This window comes from Setaria viridis, chromosome 7 (genome assembly GCF_005286985.2).
Source record: "Setaria viridis chromosome 7, Setaria_viridis_v4.0, whole genome shotgun sequence".
Lineage (NCBI taxonomy): Eukaryota > Viridiplantae > Streptophyta > Magnoliopsida > Poales > Poaceae > Setaria > Setaria viridis.
The window spans coordinates 15,121,103-15,133,829 of NC_048269.2; the positions used below are offsets into that span (position 1 = coordinate 15,121,103).

At 41.8% G+C, this 12,727-nt stretch overlaps 1 protein-coding gene across 1 annotated transcript; it reads left to right on the forward strand.

Annotated features, from left to right (window-relative positions):
* The first annotated feature begins 5,097 nt into the window (after positions 1-5,097).
* LOC117864421 (kinesin-like protein KIN-12A) lies at positions 5,098-12,074 on the forward strand. The gene is made up of 16 exons (XM_034748527.2): positions 5,098-5,486; positions 5,592-5,753; positions 6,394-6,477; positions 6,568-6,690; positions 6,774-6,833; positions 6,921-6,974; positions 7,058-7,153; positions 7,578-7,673; positions 7,927-8,072; positions 8,778-8,930; positions 9,024-9,153; positions 9,257-9,958; positions 10,048-10,146; positions 10,219-10,371; positions 10,471-11,202; positions 11,457-12,074. Exons 1-16 carry the CDS (start codon positions 5,157-5,159, stop codon positions 11,775-11,777), a joined length of 3,441 nt encoding a protein of 1,146 aa, XP_034604418.1. The 5' UTR covers positions 5,098-5,156; the 3' UTR covers positions 11,778-12,074.
* The last annotated feature ends 653 nt before the right edge of the window (positions 12,075-12,727 follow it).

Genomic DNA, 12,727 nt, shown 5'->3' on the forward strand with positions numbered 1-12,727 from the left:
TCTTCCTCATCATCACTCCTTGCGCTCTCCTTCATAAACACGTGAGGAGCAGCTTCACAAGTAACATCCGATCCGGGAGGAGGAGCAGAGAAATACAAACCGACATATTCCTGCACACAAAGACAAGTTAGCGGAGAGCAAAAAAAACTTCAAATAAGTCTCGGAGGTTATAGCCATGGGTACTTACAGGCTTTGGTGGGTGCAAGGTGCTGAACTCACACACAATTGTGGGGATCTCAGTCACACATTTAAAGATCCGCTTCAACCTCACCATAATTTCATCTGTGATGATCTCATCAGGAGAAAGTCTGGATGGATCATTAACACTAGTATACTCATAGCCCAGTGGCATCACTGCTACAAGGGCTGGATTCGTCGCTTCATAAAGCTGAAGGATACTCCAACTCTAGTGAGGCCTTCTTGCTTTAGTTTGGCTATTCTATCAATGAGATCGGGTAGTTGGAGGCAATCCTAGAGTGTCCTGTCAGCTTGGGTAGTTTTGGATCATGATTACCAATATAGCACCATTTTTCCTTTCAACCAACATTGGAGTCTATCAACTCATAATCTAGATACAAGCTACTAAGTTCCTCCCGCATCTGGATACCAGCGCCTCCAACTACTAGAGTGTGCTCCCTCATCGACTGCGGCTTTACATAGAAAAATTTCCGGAATAACTAGAAGTGGGGCCTAATTCCCAGAAAAGCTTCGCAAAAGTGAACAAAATCGTAGTATGGAGAATTCCCTTGGGGTTCAGATGAACCAACTCTAACTTATAGTAATCCAGAAGACCCCGGAAAAAGTCGGATGCTGGGATTGCAAGACCGCACTCGCTGAAGTGAGCGAAAATTACCGTTTTATTGGGGTGTTCCTCCAAGGGACACGGATTGCCGTAGGCGGATCTCCAACTGATGAAGTCTTGATTTTGGAGTAGCTTGGTAGCCACAAGCACCTTGATCTCCTCTTCTTTCAAGGATGATCACTTCCAAGCGCAAGCGAGAGTGGGTGGTGCCGTTTGATCGGTCTTCCAATACTTGGGTGCCGGTAACTGCGGCTCCTTCTTCTTGTCAGATCTCTTCTGCTTCTCCGCATCGATAACCTTGGATCTGGTAGCTTTCCTTCCCATCCTTGATGTCATGAGTGTTTTCTCTCGCATACACTCAGGGGTTGCAAGGTGGGAGGCGGCGGTGCTAGTGTTCGAAGATCAAACAGTGATGATGGCTAGGGCAATAGCACAGAAGATGGAAAAGGCGAATGGCAAAGGTGAAATGGAAGGAATAACTTCCTCCATTATTTATAACAAGTGGCTGGGTAACAACCGCGCAATTAAAGGGATTTCGATTTAAAGGATCCCTAGAGTCTTAGACACCTGACTGGCAGTTACCTTTATTTTAGGAGGAGATAAGATCCCTTCCTAGAGATGGTCACATCGACCAAAGGTTGACCCTTATACCCACCAAACTAGTCGGCTAAAGGCTCAGGGGTTGTGTGCCACGTGTCCATCGACAAAAAGTTTTTTCTTCGGGTTTTAAGGGGAAAGTGATGCAAATTACAAATTGACCCTCAGCCTGATTCTTCGATTCAACCTAAGGCTCGGGGGCTACTCCATATGGAGTGCGACTTTCGTCGCACTTCCATATAAAATTCAAGGTTGAAGGATACGGGACTGAGTTAAATGAGGCTTGAGCACATTCTAGCCGCATGGCAGTTTTTGGGTACCTTTGAAGATTCAACCAGATGAAGTACTCGAAGAGCACCAAAACTAGTCGGTGAAGTCTGCAAAAGTACTTGGAACTGCTGCATTTGACTAAAAAGTACTTGAGGGCTTGTCGTACATACATCTATGGGCCCACCAGAAGGTTTGGACAGTCTTAAATATGGGGCTGGACACCAAGACACATCTGACATGGAGACCATGGCGCAAGACAGCATAGTCTACATGGAAAGATAGGAACTAGTCGAAGATTAGGAAAGTACTCGTTGTAATAAAAGTAGAACTCCTCTAGTCGTATTTGACTAGTATTCTTGTAACCAACCGATCTGCAATCCTGCTTCCGGTAATATAAGGCGAGGCAGGGACCCCCTCCAAAGCAATTCAATCCAACCAACACATAGGACATAGGGTATTACGCTATTCAGCGGCCCGAACCTATCTAAACGTGTGTCTGCGTTTACCTTCGAGTTTCTGATCTCGACGAGCCCCACTAACCAAAACACTACCTCGGGTATCCCCTTAGTTGGTTGCCAGGTCTAAACACCGATAGGATGCAGCATGGTAGAGGATTGGAGGAAGACCATGGTGGCTAAATGATGGCTAAAGAGGATCAGGAATGGAGTTAGGGTTTGGTGTAGTTCCTTATATAGCACAATGGAGGGGGGGGGGCGGTTGACAAGATCCCATACATCTATAAGTAGAATATAGATCCATCTGCCAGGCATGAGTTTCTTTCCTAGCCAACATGAAAGCTCAAATGTGCCTGCCGGCCGGATTGTTACATTGTTCCCATCGGTTTTGTAAAAGCTAACAGGAAATAACGAGACCATCAGGAATTTCTCCGTGTCTAGTGTTGGCCCATAAAAGTTGGTGTCAACTTTTCTTCTGTTACAGTGGGTGTCGGCGGGAGTGCCGAGGTGAGGGTTCAGCTATTGCCGATTAACCTGGATTACCCCTAGACCTATTTCCAAAGGTTTAATTAAAACCTCAAAGTTTGTTGGTCATTCAAGCAGCCTGTATTTTTTATAACAAACACATATCCTCTCTTGGCCTACACCATACTATAATCTAGGTACCAAAGTTATTAGGACCGAACAGTTCATCGAAGCGGTGAGGTCGTCGGTTCACTAGTTCAACCATTAAGAACTAAATGAACTGAAGTTCAATACTTTTGGGCCGGTTGAATAGAACTAGACACGAATACTAGTTAGTAACTAATAATATATAGTTGGTCCCAAGTAAAAACATATTCATAAATCACTTTACACCAGTGTCTACATGTAAACTAATTGATAAACCCATGACATAGAGACTCGGAAGTTTTACTAGGCTACAAAGTGTTGCCTATAATTGAGATGCTCCTGAGGATTTACAGCTCCATTATCTCAAGTCTCAATCTTTTGGTGGCAAATGATCAATTCCCATGCATTTATCATTCAAGGCGCAACATGCATTCAGTTTATAATTTATCATAAGAATTTCAATCACAAATAGCAGATAGCATGAAAAGGCATTTACATTCAAGAAATAGCAACTTCCAATATGTAGCAGTACCATCACTACTGAATACCCCCTTAGGTGCGCTATTAGTTTTCATGTTCCTTCTAGCCGTGTTGACTATTTGATGGTCCTTGTTTGGCCTTAGGTATGGATATAGATGTCTGAAAATGCGAATTATCCATATTCATATCCGCCAAAAATATTGTTATGGATATCTGTTCGTATCCAATTTTAATATTGATAAGAAAAGGATGCATCTGAAGCTTATTTTCTATATTTTTCTCTATCCGATTCTAGACTTGTATAAAAAAAATATGAAATATTCGACATTATTTGTATCCACGAAGAATAAGGTACCCGATGAAACCATCTAAACTTATTTCTATAACAAATTCCAAATGATAAATGATATTAATTTTAATATTACTAATAAAGTAATGATGTACAACATTTAAACTATTAAAAAGTTATCTATATGACAAATGACTAATTATGTTAATCTAATATTACTAGTGATATATAATGATAAAGTAAAATTAATTTTAATATGGCTAATCATATTAATTTTGAAAACATTATTTTATTTATTTAATGAATAAATTATATTTATACGTACTTATTTTATTAATATACTTTATATATTATAGGAATAATTATTTGTATTTATACTTGTTTTCATACATTTTAATTTTTGAAATATTTATTAACAAATATATTATTTTTGATAAACTATCTATTGTGTACTATACTCATAATTTACTCACTCCTTGTATCATGATTTTGACCTACTACAAAACCATAGATAAAGCAAACTGGTACTCGTTATGACACTATTCCGAGTCATATATGTATCTGAATTCGAACTATTTATTTTGTATTCATATCCAATAATATTCGTATACGTATCCAAATTCAAATTGAAGTGTGGTAAATAGTGTATCTGAATTCAATTCCATCCGAATCCATCCCTATTTGGCTCCGTAGCTTAGGTATCCTTTTTCTTCAATTCAAAAGGGAAAATAAACATGATTGTATTGACAATGATACGAGCTAGAGGAGTAGAGAATGTGCTGACATTAATGTGGACAGTGTCGGAGTATATGGTACTGACATTTGTAAGCGCGTCTGTGAATGCATTGTGTTCCAAAAAATTGTGAGATCTAAAATCGCATGGAATTATGGATGGACAAGTCAAACATGATGATTTTTTTTTTCTAAAAGTTTCAAACGTGATGGTTTTTGTTTCCAATCTCACGAACGCACAGGGGAAAAGAGAAAATTTGGTTACTTTGCTTATTTTTAGCACATATCACATTGAATATTTAGATACTAATTAGGAGTATTAAATGTAAGACTATTTACAAAAACTCATTAATAAGTGGAGGCTAAACGGCGAGGCGAATCTATTAAACCTAATTAATCCATCATTAGCAAATGTTTACTGTAACAACACATTGTCAAATCATAGACTAATTAGGCTTAATGGATTCGTCTCACCATAACCTCTACTTACGTAATGAGTTTTGTAAATAGTCTATGTTTAATATTTCTAATTAGTATCTAAATATTTAATGTGACGGAAAATAATCAAGAGTAACCAAAGCTGGCCAAAGAAGACGGGCGCACCTGACGTCCGCAGCCCATGTCATAAGGGCCCCACACATGGCGCTCGATGATTCGCCCGGGCGGCGCCCCGTTGACTGGTCACTCTGCTCCGCCCCAACCCGCACCCGGGACAGACACCGGGCCCGAGGCCAGATCCCATCGCCCAAGCGGACCCATCGTCCTTTCGACCTTTCCCCACCCCCGGTCCCCGGACTCCACCCGAGCCGTTCGAAAAATTTCAAATCCACTCCCCCTCTCCTCCTCCCCAACGTCTCTCTTCCCCCCACCCTCTCTCTCTCTCTCTCTCTCTCTCCGGCCGCGGCCTCCGCAGCCAGCCATGCGGTCCCTCTCCCTCTTCTCGCGGCACGCGCGCCACCCCACCACGCCGCCGCCGCCCTCCTTCTCCGGCGGCGAGACCCCGCCGCGGCGCCGCCAACCCAAGGAGAACGTCGACCCTTCCTCCTACTCCTCCTCCCCGGCGCACCACGACCACGGCGCCTCCCCGTTCCGCTCCCCGTCCTCCGCCGCCAAGCCGCTCTCCGCCCGCAACCGCCTGCTGCCCCCGCGGCCGCCGTCCTCGAACCCGCTCAAGAGGAAGCTCGACGTCTCGTCCGCGGCGACCCTGCCGCACGACGCCGCCGCGCCCGCGCCCGACTCCGGCGTCCAGGTACGGCTAGGGTTTCGCGGGCGATTTCAGGGATCTGGTGCTGGGGGCGATGGATCTGGCCTGACGGGTGCTGGCTCTGCCGTTTTTTTGCTGTTTCGGTCGCAGGTGGTTGTGAGGATACGGCCGCCGTGCCGGGTCGACGACGAGGAGGCAGGCGAGGATGGGCGGGGGCCGGAGGCCTGCGTGCGCAAGACGGCGGTCAACTCGGTCGCGATCCACGGGCAGGACTTCACGTTCGATGCCGTCGCCGACGCGGTCTCCACGCAGGTGAGGCTGGGTGAAATTTTGCGGGCGGTTTTGGGGGTGATTTCACTGAGCTTTGGGGATTCTTGGACACGGTAGGGCTTAGCTCAACTTTTGGGTTATTTCAATTAGAAATATAGAGGTATAAATGGATGTGGTAGCTGGTAAATGATTTGATATCCAGTTTTATTTATATATCTGAGAGTACGATTTGAGAGAACTGGTGCTGGTATGGTGTTATTAGTACGGTTAGCACATTTGAGGCGAAGTTTGCATTTGTGGATCAATGTAACCTGAAAATTTTCTGCATTGCCAATTATAGCATTGTTATGATGTGATTTGGGAGAGGCCAGGGTCGAGGTCTGGTTTTCGCACGTAGCTAATGTTAGTTGTCACTGCAGTGAATACTTTCATCTTACGGCAATTTTGGTTAGGGGCTAGATTCGTTCTGAGCATGCCAAATCTACTGTATTGCGTACCTTTTTCTGTATTTTGTTCTTGGAAGGTCAAAACTGCTGTTGGTTCCTTATTAAGTTTATTAAATTTCTCTTTATCTTTGATCGTTTCACTGCATGGTTCTAATTTATTTTTCGATTGTACAATCATGGTTTGGTGCTGTGATGGTTCTGGTCTATATGTGTTTAATATGTATATTCTTTTACAGGAGGATATATTTAACCTTGTTGGGCTGCCACTTGTTGAAAATTGCTTATCGGGTTTCAACAGCTCGATATTTGCCTACGGACAGGTAATTTTATCTTCAGTTGAACATTTATGTCTGGAACCTGGAAATAAATTGACTGATACTTCCCTCAATCTTATGTTGTCACTTTAAAAGACTGGCAGTGGAAAAACCTACACTATGTGGGGGCCTCTGTCTGCGCTGTCAGAAGATTCAGTGAGCAGTGAGAGGGGGCTGACACCCCGCGTATTTGAGCAGTTGTTCTCCCGCATTAAAGAGGTAACATGATAATGTTTTCTAAACTGTCTTTTCTTTCAAGAATTTCTCTGAGTTGAAGCTGAAACTTGCTGTCCCATTTGCAGGAACAAGTTAAACATGCAGATAAAGAGCTAACTTACAACTGTATCTGCTCATTTCTTGAGGCAATTTCTGTTCTTAGTACATAGAACATATTGTATTCTTTCTTGTTTGGCTCTGGAAATGTGATTCAGTTTTATTATAATGCACAGATCTACAATGAACAGATAACAGATTTGCTAGATCCCTCGCAAAAGAATCTTCAGGTGAAAAAACAAATGGCGAAGCATAGTAGCATGGCACCAGACCCTTTACTCATTTTGCTAATATATAACCTATTCCCTTGCAGATCAGAGAGGATGTTAGAACTGCCTGTGTTTATGTTGAATCATTGACAAAGCAGTATGTTTTCACTATGAAAGATATAACTCAGTTGTTGGTAAAGGTGCGTACCTCAATGTTGACATCTAAAAGATCTACTAACATATATTCCATCACCATCTAATTGTTCTGATGGCATTGAACCCAATTTCTGACGGTGGTTTTAAGTACATACCACTCTTAGTAGTACATTATAATTTTATCACTTAACCAGTAGACACTGGTCACAATCATTCTGTATATTATGTTGAGAGGGTGAAAATTGCCTGAGTTATATCTGTCACTGAACATAGTTTAACAATCATGGAAGAATTTTATGGCATATATTGATGTACACAAACTGCATTGCACTTATTCTGCAAAATTTGATCACAACACAGAGTGCCTCTTAATTAAAGATTGATATTTTTCTGTAAGCTCTAGACCTCTATAAATACAGACTTTCTTCCTTATTTTTGTGTTCACCAGATTTATTACAACTAATGCAGGGCCTGGCAAATCGGAGGACAGGAGCAACGAGTGCAAATGCTGATAGCTCACGATCGCATTGTGTCTTTACATGTGTCATTAAGTCTGAATCTAAGGTACTTACTGAATATTGGCCCAGTTATACTTTATATTTATTAATCATGCTAACACCTTTAAAAACTCGTGGCTGTTCATGTACTGATGGAAATAAGGTTTATGTTAAAATAAAGAAACCCTTGCTTGCTTTGCTTATATGAATACATTGAAAATGTTTCTGTTGTTCAAGCCACTAATTGCTGTCTAAGATTATTGTTGGTTTCATTTTAGATGCTTCTGTTACTTATTTACTTGTTTGATATTATTATATAGAATCCAGAGGATGGATCAAGCAGCACTAGATCAAGCAGGATAAACCTGGTAGATCTTGCTGGATCAGAGCGGCAAAAACTAACACACGCAGCTGGTGATCGATTAAAAGAAGCTGGGAATATAAATCGTTCACTTTCACAGCTCGGGTAAGGTTCTCTTTGTATTTTAAATTAAAAGAAAAGGTTCAAGGATTTAAGCAAGGTTTTTCCTAATTTCTCCAGACATTGGCTAATAGCTGAACTCAGTTTAAATTCTAATTAACTAATGCTGCATATGGTTACTCCACTGCTTGATGTCCTGAAACTAGAGCTGCATAGCACCTCTTGATTTACTTAATGAGTGCATTAGTTCATCAGTTCAGTTCTGTGCATAATAGTTGCCAAATTTTATATTAGGGGAATGATCTCTTGATTTCAATATTTTACATGATGAGGTCTAGGTATGAGATTTTTGTAAAAGAAATTGTTTGTTGCTAGTTTTGTTTTCTGCAATTATGTAGTCATTCGCACTTTTTTTTATATGAGTTATCTGCCCAAGCATGTATAATTCTTATTGCAAACCTCTTGATGATTTGTTATTTGCATTTTTTGTTGTGAATATATTAGTTTTGTTTCTTATTATATTAGCTCTTGGCACAGAAATTAAGATATGTTCCAGATGACCAATTTAACGTTAAATAGCACGTCTAAAGTCTTGGGACAGACAATAAAAGGCAGAAATATGATGTTGAAATCAAGTGAAGGCTATTTGTAAGAACTACACAAATGTATGCTGTAACTTCACAGCAATTGGATATAGTTGTGAAATAAAGATTCAAGGTTCTGATACAACTATATTTTTGTTCACTGCAGAAACTTGATTAATATACTAGCAGAAATATCGCAGTCCGGAAAACAAAGGCACCATGTTCCATATCGTGATTCCAAGCTCACATTTCTGTTACAAGAATCCCTAGGAGGCAATGCAAAACTTGCAATGATTTGCGCTGTTTCGCCATCCCAAAGGTACTATCTGACCCGAACAGCAATGTGTTTATTCTCTGGCCAGTTAGTGTTTGTTACTTGGTTCCTCACTGCACTTTCTTTGTTCTTATACAGCTGTAAGAGTGAAACATTAAGCACACTTAGATTTGCTCAACGTGCAAAAGCTATCAAAAACAATGCTGTAGTTAATGAAGAAAAAGTTGAGGATGTAAATGCGCTGCGTGAGCAAATCAGGCAGTTGAAGGTATGATTGTGTCTCATCTGACAACTAAGTTTCTCTATAATATTTTTCTCACTTGATTCATGTTTCATCAATGATATCTTATTTCCTATATCTTACACTGCAGGATGAACTTCACCGGATGAAGTCTAATGGAGGCTTAGATGGAAACAATGGCAGTAGTGCCACTGGATGGAACCCTAGGCGCAGTTTGCATCTGCTGAAAATGAGCTTGGGTCGTCCTACAACATTCCAAGCTATCAAAGAAGATAGTGATGAGGAAATGGAAATTGATGAGAATGATGTTGAGAAGCCCTACAATCATGATAATATGGCAATATCTCCTATTAAAGGTAAAGATTCTAATGGTCTACGAGCTTCGAGGGATGCAAGTGCTGGCACTTCACATGTTGAAGCTCTTGATGGGGATAAGAATTTGATATCCACAAAAAGATCCTGCTGTGATGCTAATAAATTTAGCACTGGTGCTGATGTTGGAGATGGCAAATGCAAGTTAAACCTTGCTGCAAGCATACAGAAGGGACTTCAAGTCATTGAAAGTCACCAAAACAATAGTGCATGGAGGAGAGCATCGGTTGTGTTAAATGCTAGAATCATGGATATTCAGCCTTGCAAGGTTGATGTTGCAATTCAAACAGATCCTGAAGAATCTGAAGCCAGAGATAACCCTCTAGCTCTGATTCCTAGTTGTCTACTTGAAGCTTCTGCAAATGAGAGTAGGGATCCCAGTGCTTGTAGGGATCTACAATTGGTACCTGCTGATGGGGCAGTACCATCTGATGACCAAAAGCAGCAACACTTTCTGAAAGTAAGTTAAAGCAATAGAAGATTGATGCATGAATTTATACATGGTTAAGTTGGGTGTAAAGCGCTCATGCATATCTTATGCCTATGTAGGCTGTGGAGAAGGTCTTGGCTGGAGCTATCAGGCGAGAGATGGCGCGTGATGAACAGTGCGCAAAGCAAGCTGCAGAAATTCAACAACTAAATCGTCTGGTCAGTGTTTTCTCTCTATACATGAAGCGAGAATCTATATGTTCCTCTTTGTTAATCATTCTGGTTTTGCAGGTGCAACAATATAAGCATGAACGTGAATGTAATGCTGTAATTGCACAAACACTGGAAGGAAAAATTGCTAGGCTCGAGAGTCTCATGGATGGAACTTTACCAACTGAAGAATTCATGAATGAAGAGTATTTATCACTTATGAATGAGCATAAGGTAGCATAATTTCCCATTCCCGTTGTACTCAAGGTACTACATTTTCTTGTTGAAGCCTGCATTTACTTATCAGCTTTTCCGTTACACTAACAAATGCAGATCCTTCAAAAGAAATATGAAAACCACCCCGATGTTTTGCGTGCTGAAATTGAGGTAAAGAGACTCCAGGAGGAATTGGATATGTTCAGGAACTCCGGGGACGAGAAAGAAGTTCTACAGGAGGAGATACAGGACCTGAAAAATCAGTTGCATTATATGCTTTCATCATCATCATCAATTCGTAGACTGTTGCCTCCACTGCCATTGTCTCAGGGAGCTTATTCTGGCCCTGGCACAAAAGATAAGGATGGTGATATTAATGTTGCGGATGCTCCTGATTGGACAGAAGCTGAGAGTAAATGGATTACACTCACAGAAGAGCTTAGAGTTGAACTTGAAGCAACTAAGTCCCTTGTTGGGAAGTTGCAGTCAGAATTGGAATCTGAGAAGAAATGCTCAGAAGAACTGAAGGAGGCAGTACAAACAGCAATTCAGGGAGCTGCAAGACACCTGGAACAGTATGCTGATCTCCAAGAGAACCATTTCCGTTTGCTTGCCCTGCATAGGAGGATGCGTGAGGGTGTTGAGGACGTGAAGATGAGAGCAGAAAAAGCTGGTATCAAAGGTGCTGAATTGCGCTTCATCAATGCCCTTGCAGCTGAAATCTCAGTTCTAAAAGCACAAAATGAAGGCCTTCAGGGCCAGCTAAGGGATACTGCTGAAGCTGTTCAAGCAGCTGGTGAATTACTTGTACGATTGAAGGATGCAGAGGAAGCTGAAGCACTGGCAAAGGTATGGCTTCCTGACATTTGCTCAGACCTTGCATTTAGGTGGATAAAAGAGTAGGATGCTTGAAATGTGGTTAATGTAGTCAAGTTGAGAATACAGCAGAATTTCTGTACTTTAGGGTGAAAATGTGGAATTCTGTATGCTCCTATAGTGTCCACAGTATTTTTCAGCCTGGCACATCAACTTTCAGTAACTTAATCTGAGATTTTTCAGTTTCAGTAAAAAGTAATACAAAGCTTTGTCTTCATTTTTCGCAGAAGCGGAGGCTTGTGGCAGAGCAGGAGACCGAGAAGGCGTATCAGGAGATTGAGAAGTTGAAAAAGAACTACGACCAGGAAATCCTCTCGCTAAACGAGCGTCTCGCTGAGTCCTCTCAGTCTCAGTGCAAGGATGGTGCTGTGCAGCCAGAAGAACCGAGCGATCTGGAGCCTCCTAGGTACGACACGGCTGGTAGCCCCAGCGGCAGCCAGCAATGGAAGGTGGAGTTGGACACCTTGCAACAAGGTGGATCATTTGAGGTATCCAAGAGCACGGACCTCAACTCGTGGTTCTATGGATACGACAAGTGTAACATCTGAGGATACGCTGTTAAATTCGTTCGGTCCTATTTTGTACCATTGAAATGGTGTTACTATAATGTTGTACACCTGGTAAGCAGAGAAGGGGAAGGATGTATACCCCTGGAGATGCTGGTGCCTCCTCACCGTCTTGTGAGGTGCACGCCCAGATTCTTCCTGATCCTCGACGAAGTTGTATCCTTGTCTTGTAAATCTAGAAGGACATTTTTTTTTTACATTATTAAAGTGGCGATACTGATGTTCTATTGCTGTATCCTTGCAAATAAACCTCAAGCTGTTACAAGGTATGGTTGGTCATGGTTCAGTGTCTCGCCAGGATGTTCTGCACGAATCACGATGCAGCTACTGTTCTGTTGCACCTACAGGTCAGAAACTGTTGACCCCCTTCTCGTTTTCTTTTTGACGAATTATGCTGTGTCCCTGGTAAACTCTTTCTACTATTCTCTTTTTCTGAGAAACAGAACTGCAAGTTGACTGTTGGTTTCCTAGGTAGCAGAAGTTCCTGCTACTTTTCTTATAATTGAGTATCCTTACTATGTTTATGTTGCATAAATATATTTTAATAGTTCTTAGTTTACCTTATTAAACTTTAATCATCTTTAGAAAATGCTAATATCACTTAATATATGCTAATCACCTACTTAATACCGTCATTAGCTAGCGACGCACCTGCGGGAAAGACTTCATTTGCGTTTCCGGAAGCCAGGTTCGCGGGTGCTTTTTACATGCGCCGGCCCAGGAGCCAACCAATGAGGCGACCCTCCATCTCAGGAGCGGGCCCAAGGCTGCTGGGCCAACCAATCGCCCCATAAATGACGCGACTGTGCTCTCGCAGTGCATCAGGAGTGCAGCCTGTAGGTGCAACAGAACAGTAGCCGCATCTAGCAGCAGTTGCAGTTGCAGTAGGGTAGTAGGGTAGCGTTCTACCTAGTTGATCGTACGCCCAGATA

What these genes read in the sequence shown, in the direction of transcription:
- LOC117864421 (XM_034748527.2), top strand. Translation starts at nt 5,157, where the DNA reads ATGCGGTCCCTCTCCCTCTTCTCGCGGCACGCGCGCCACCCCACCACG. An exon ending in CGATATTTGCCTACGGACAG is followed by an intron (nt 6,478 to 6,567) that starts GTAATTTTATCT and finishes TCACTTTAAAAG; the next exon opens with ACTGGCAGTGGAAAAACCTA. An exon ending in AGCAAATCAGGCAGTTGAAG is followed by an intron (nt 9,154 to 9,256) that starts GTATGATTGTGT and finishes CTTACACTGCAG; the next exon opens with GATGAACTTCACCGGATGAA.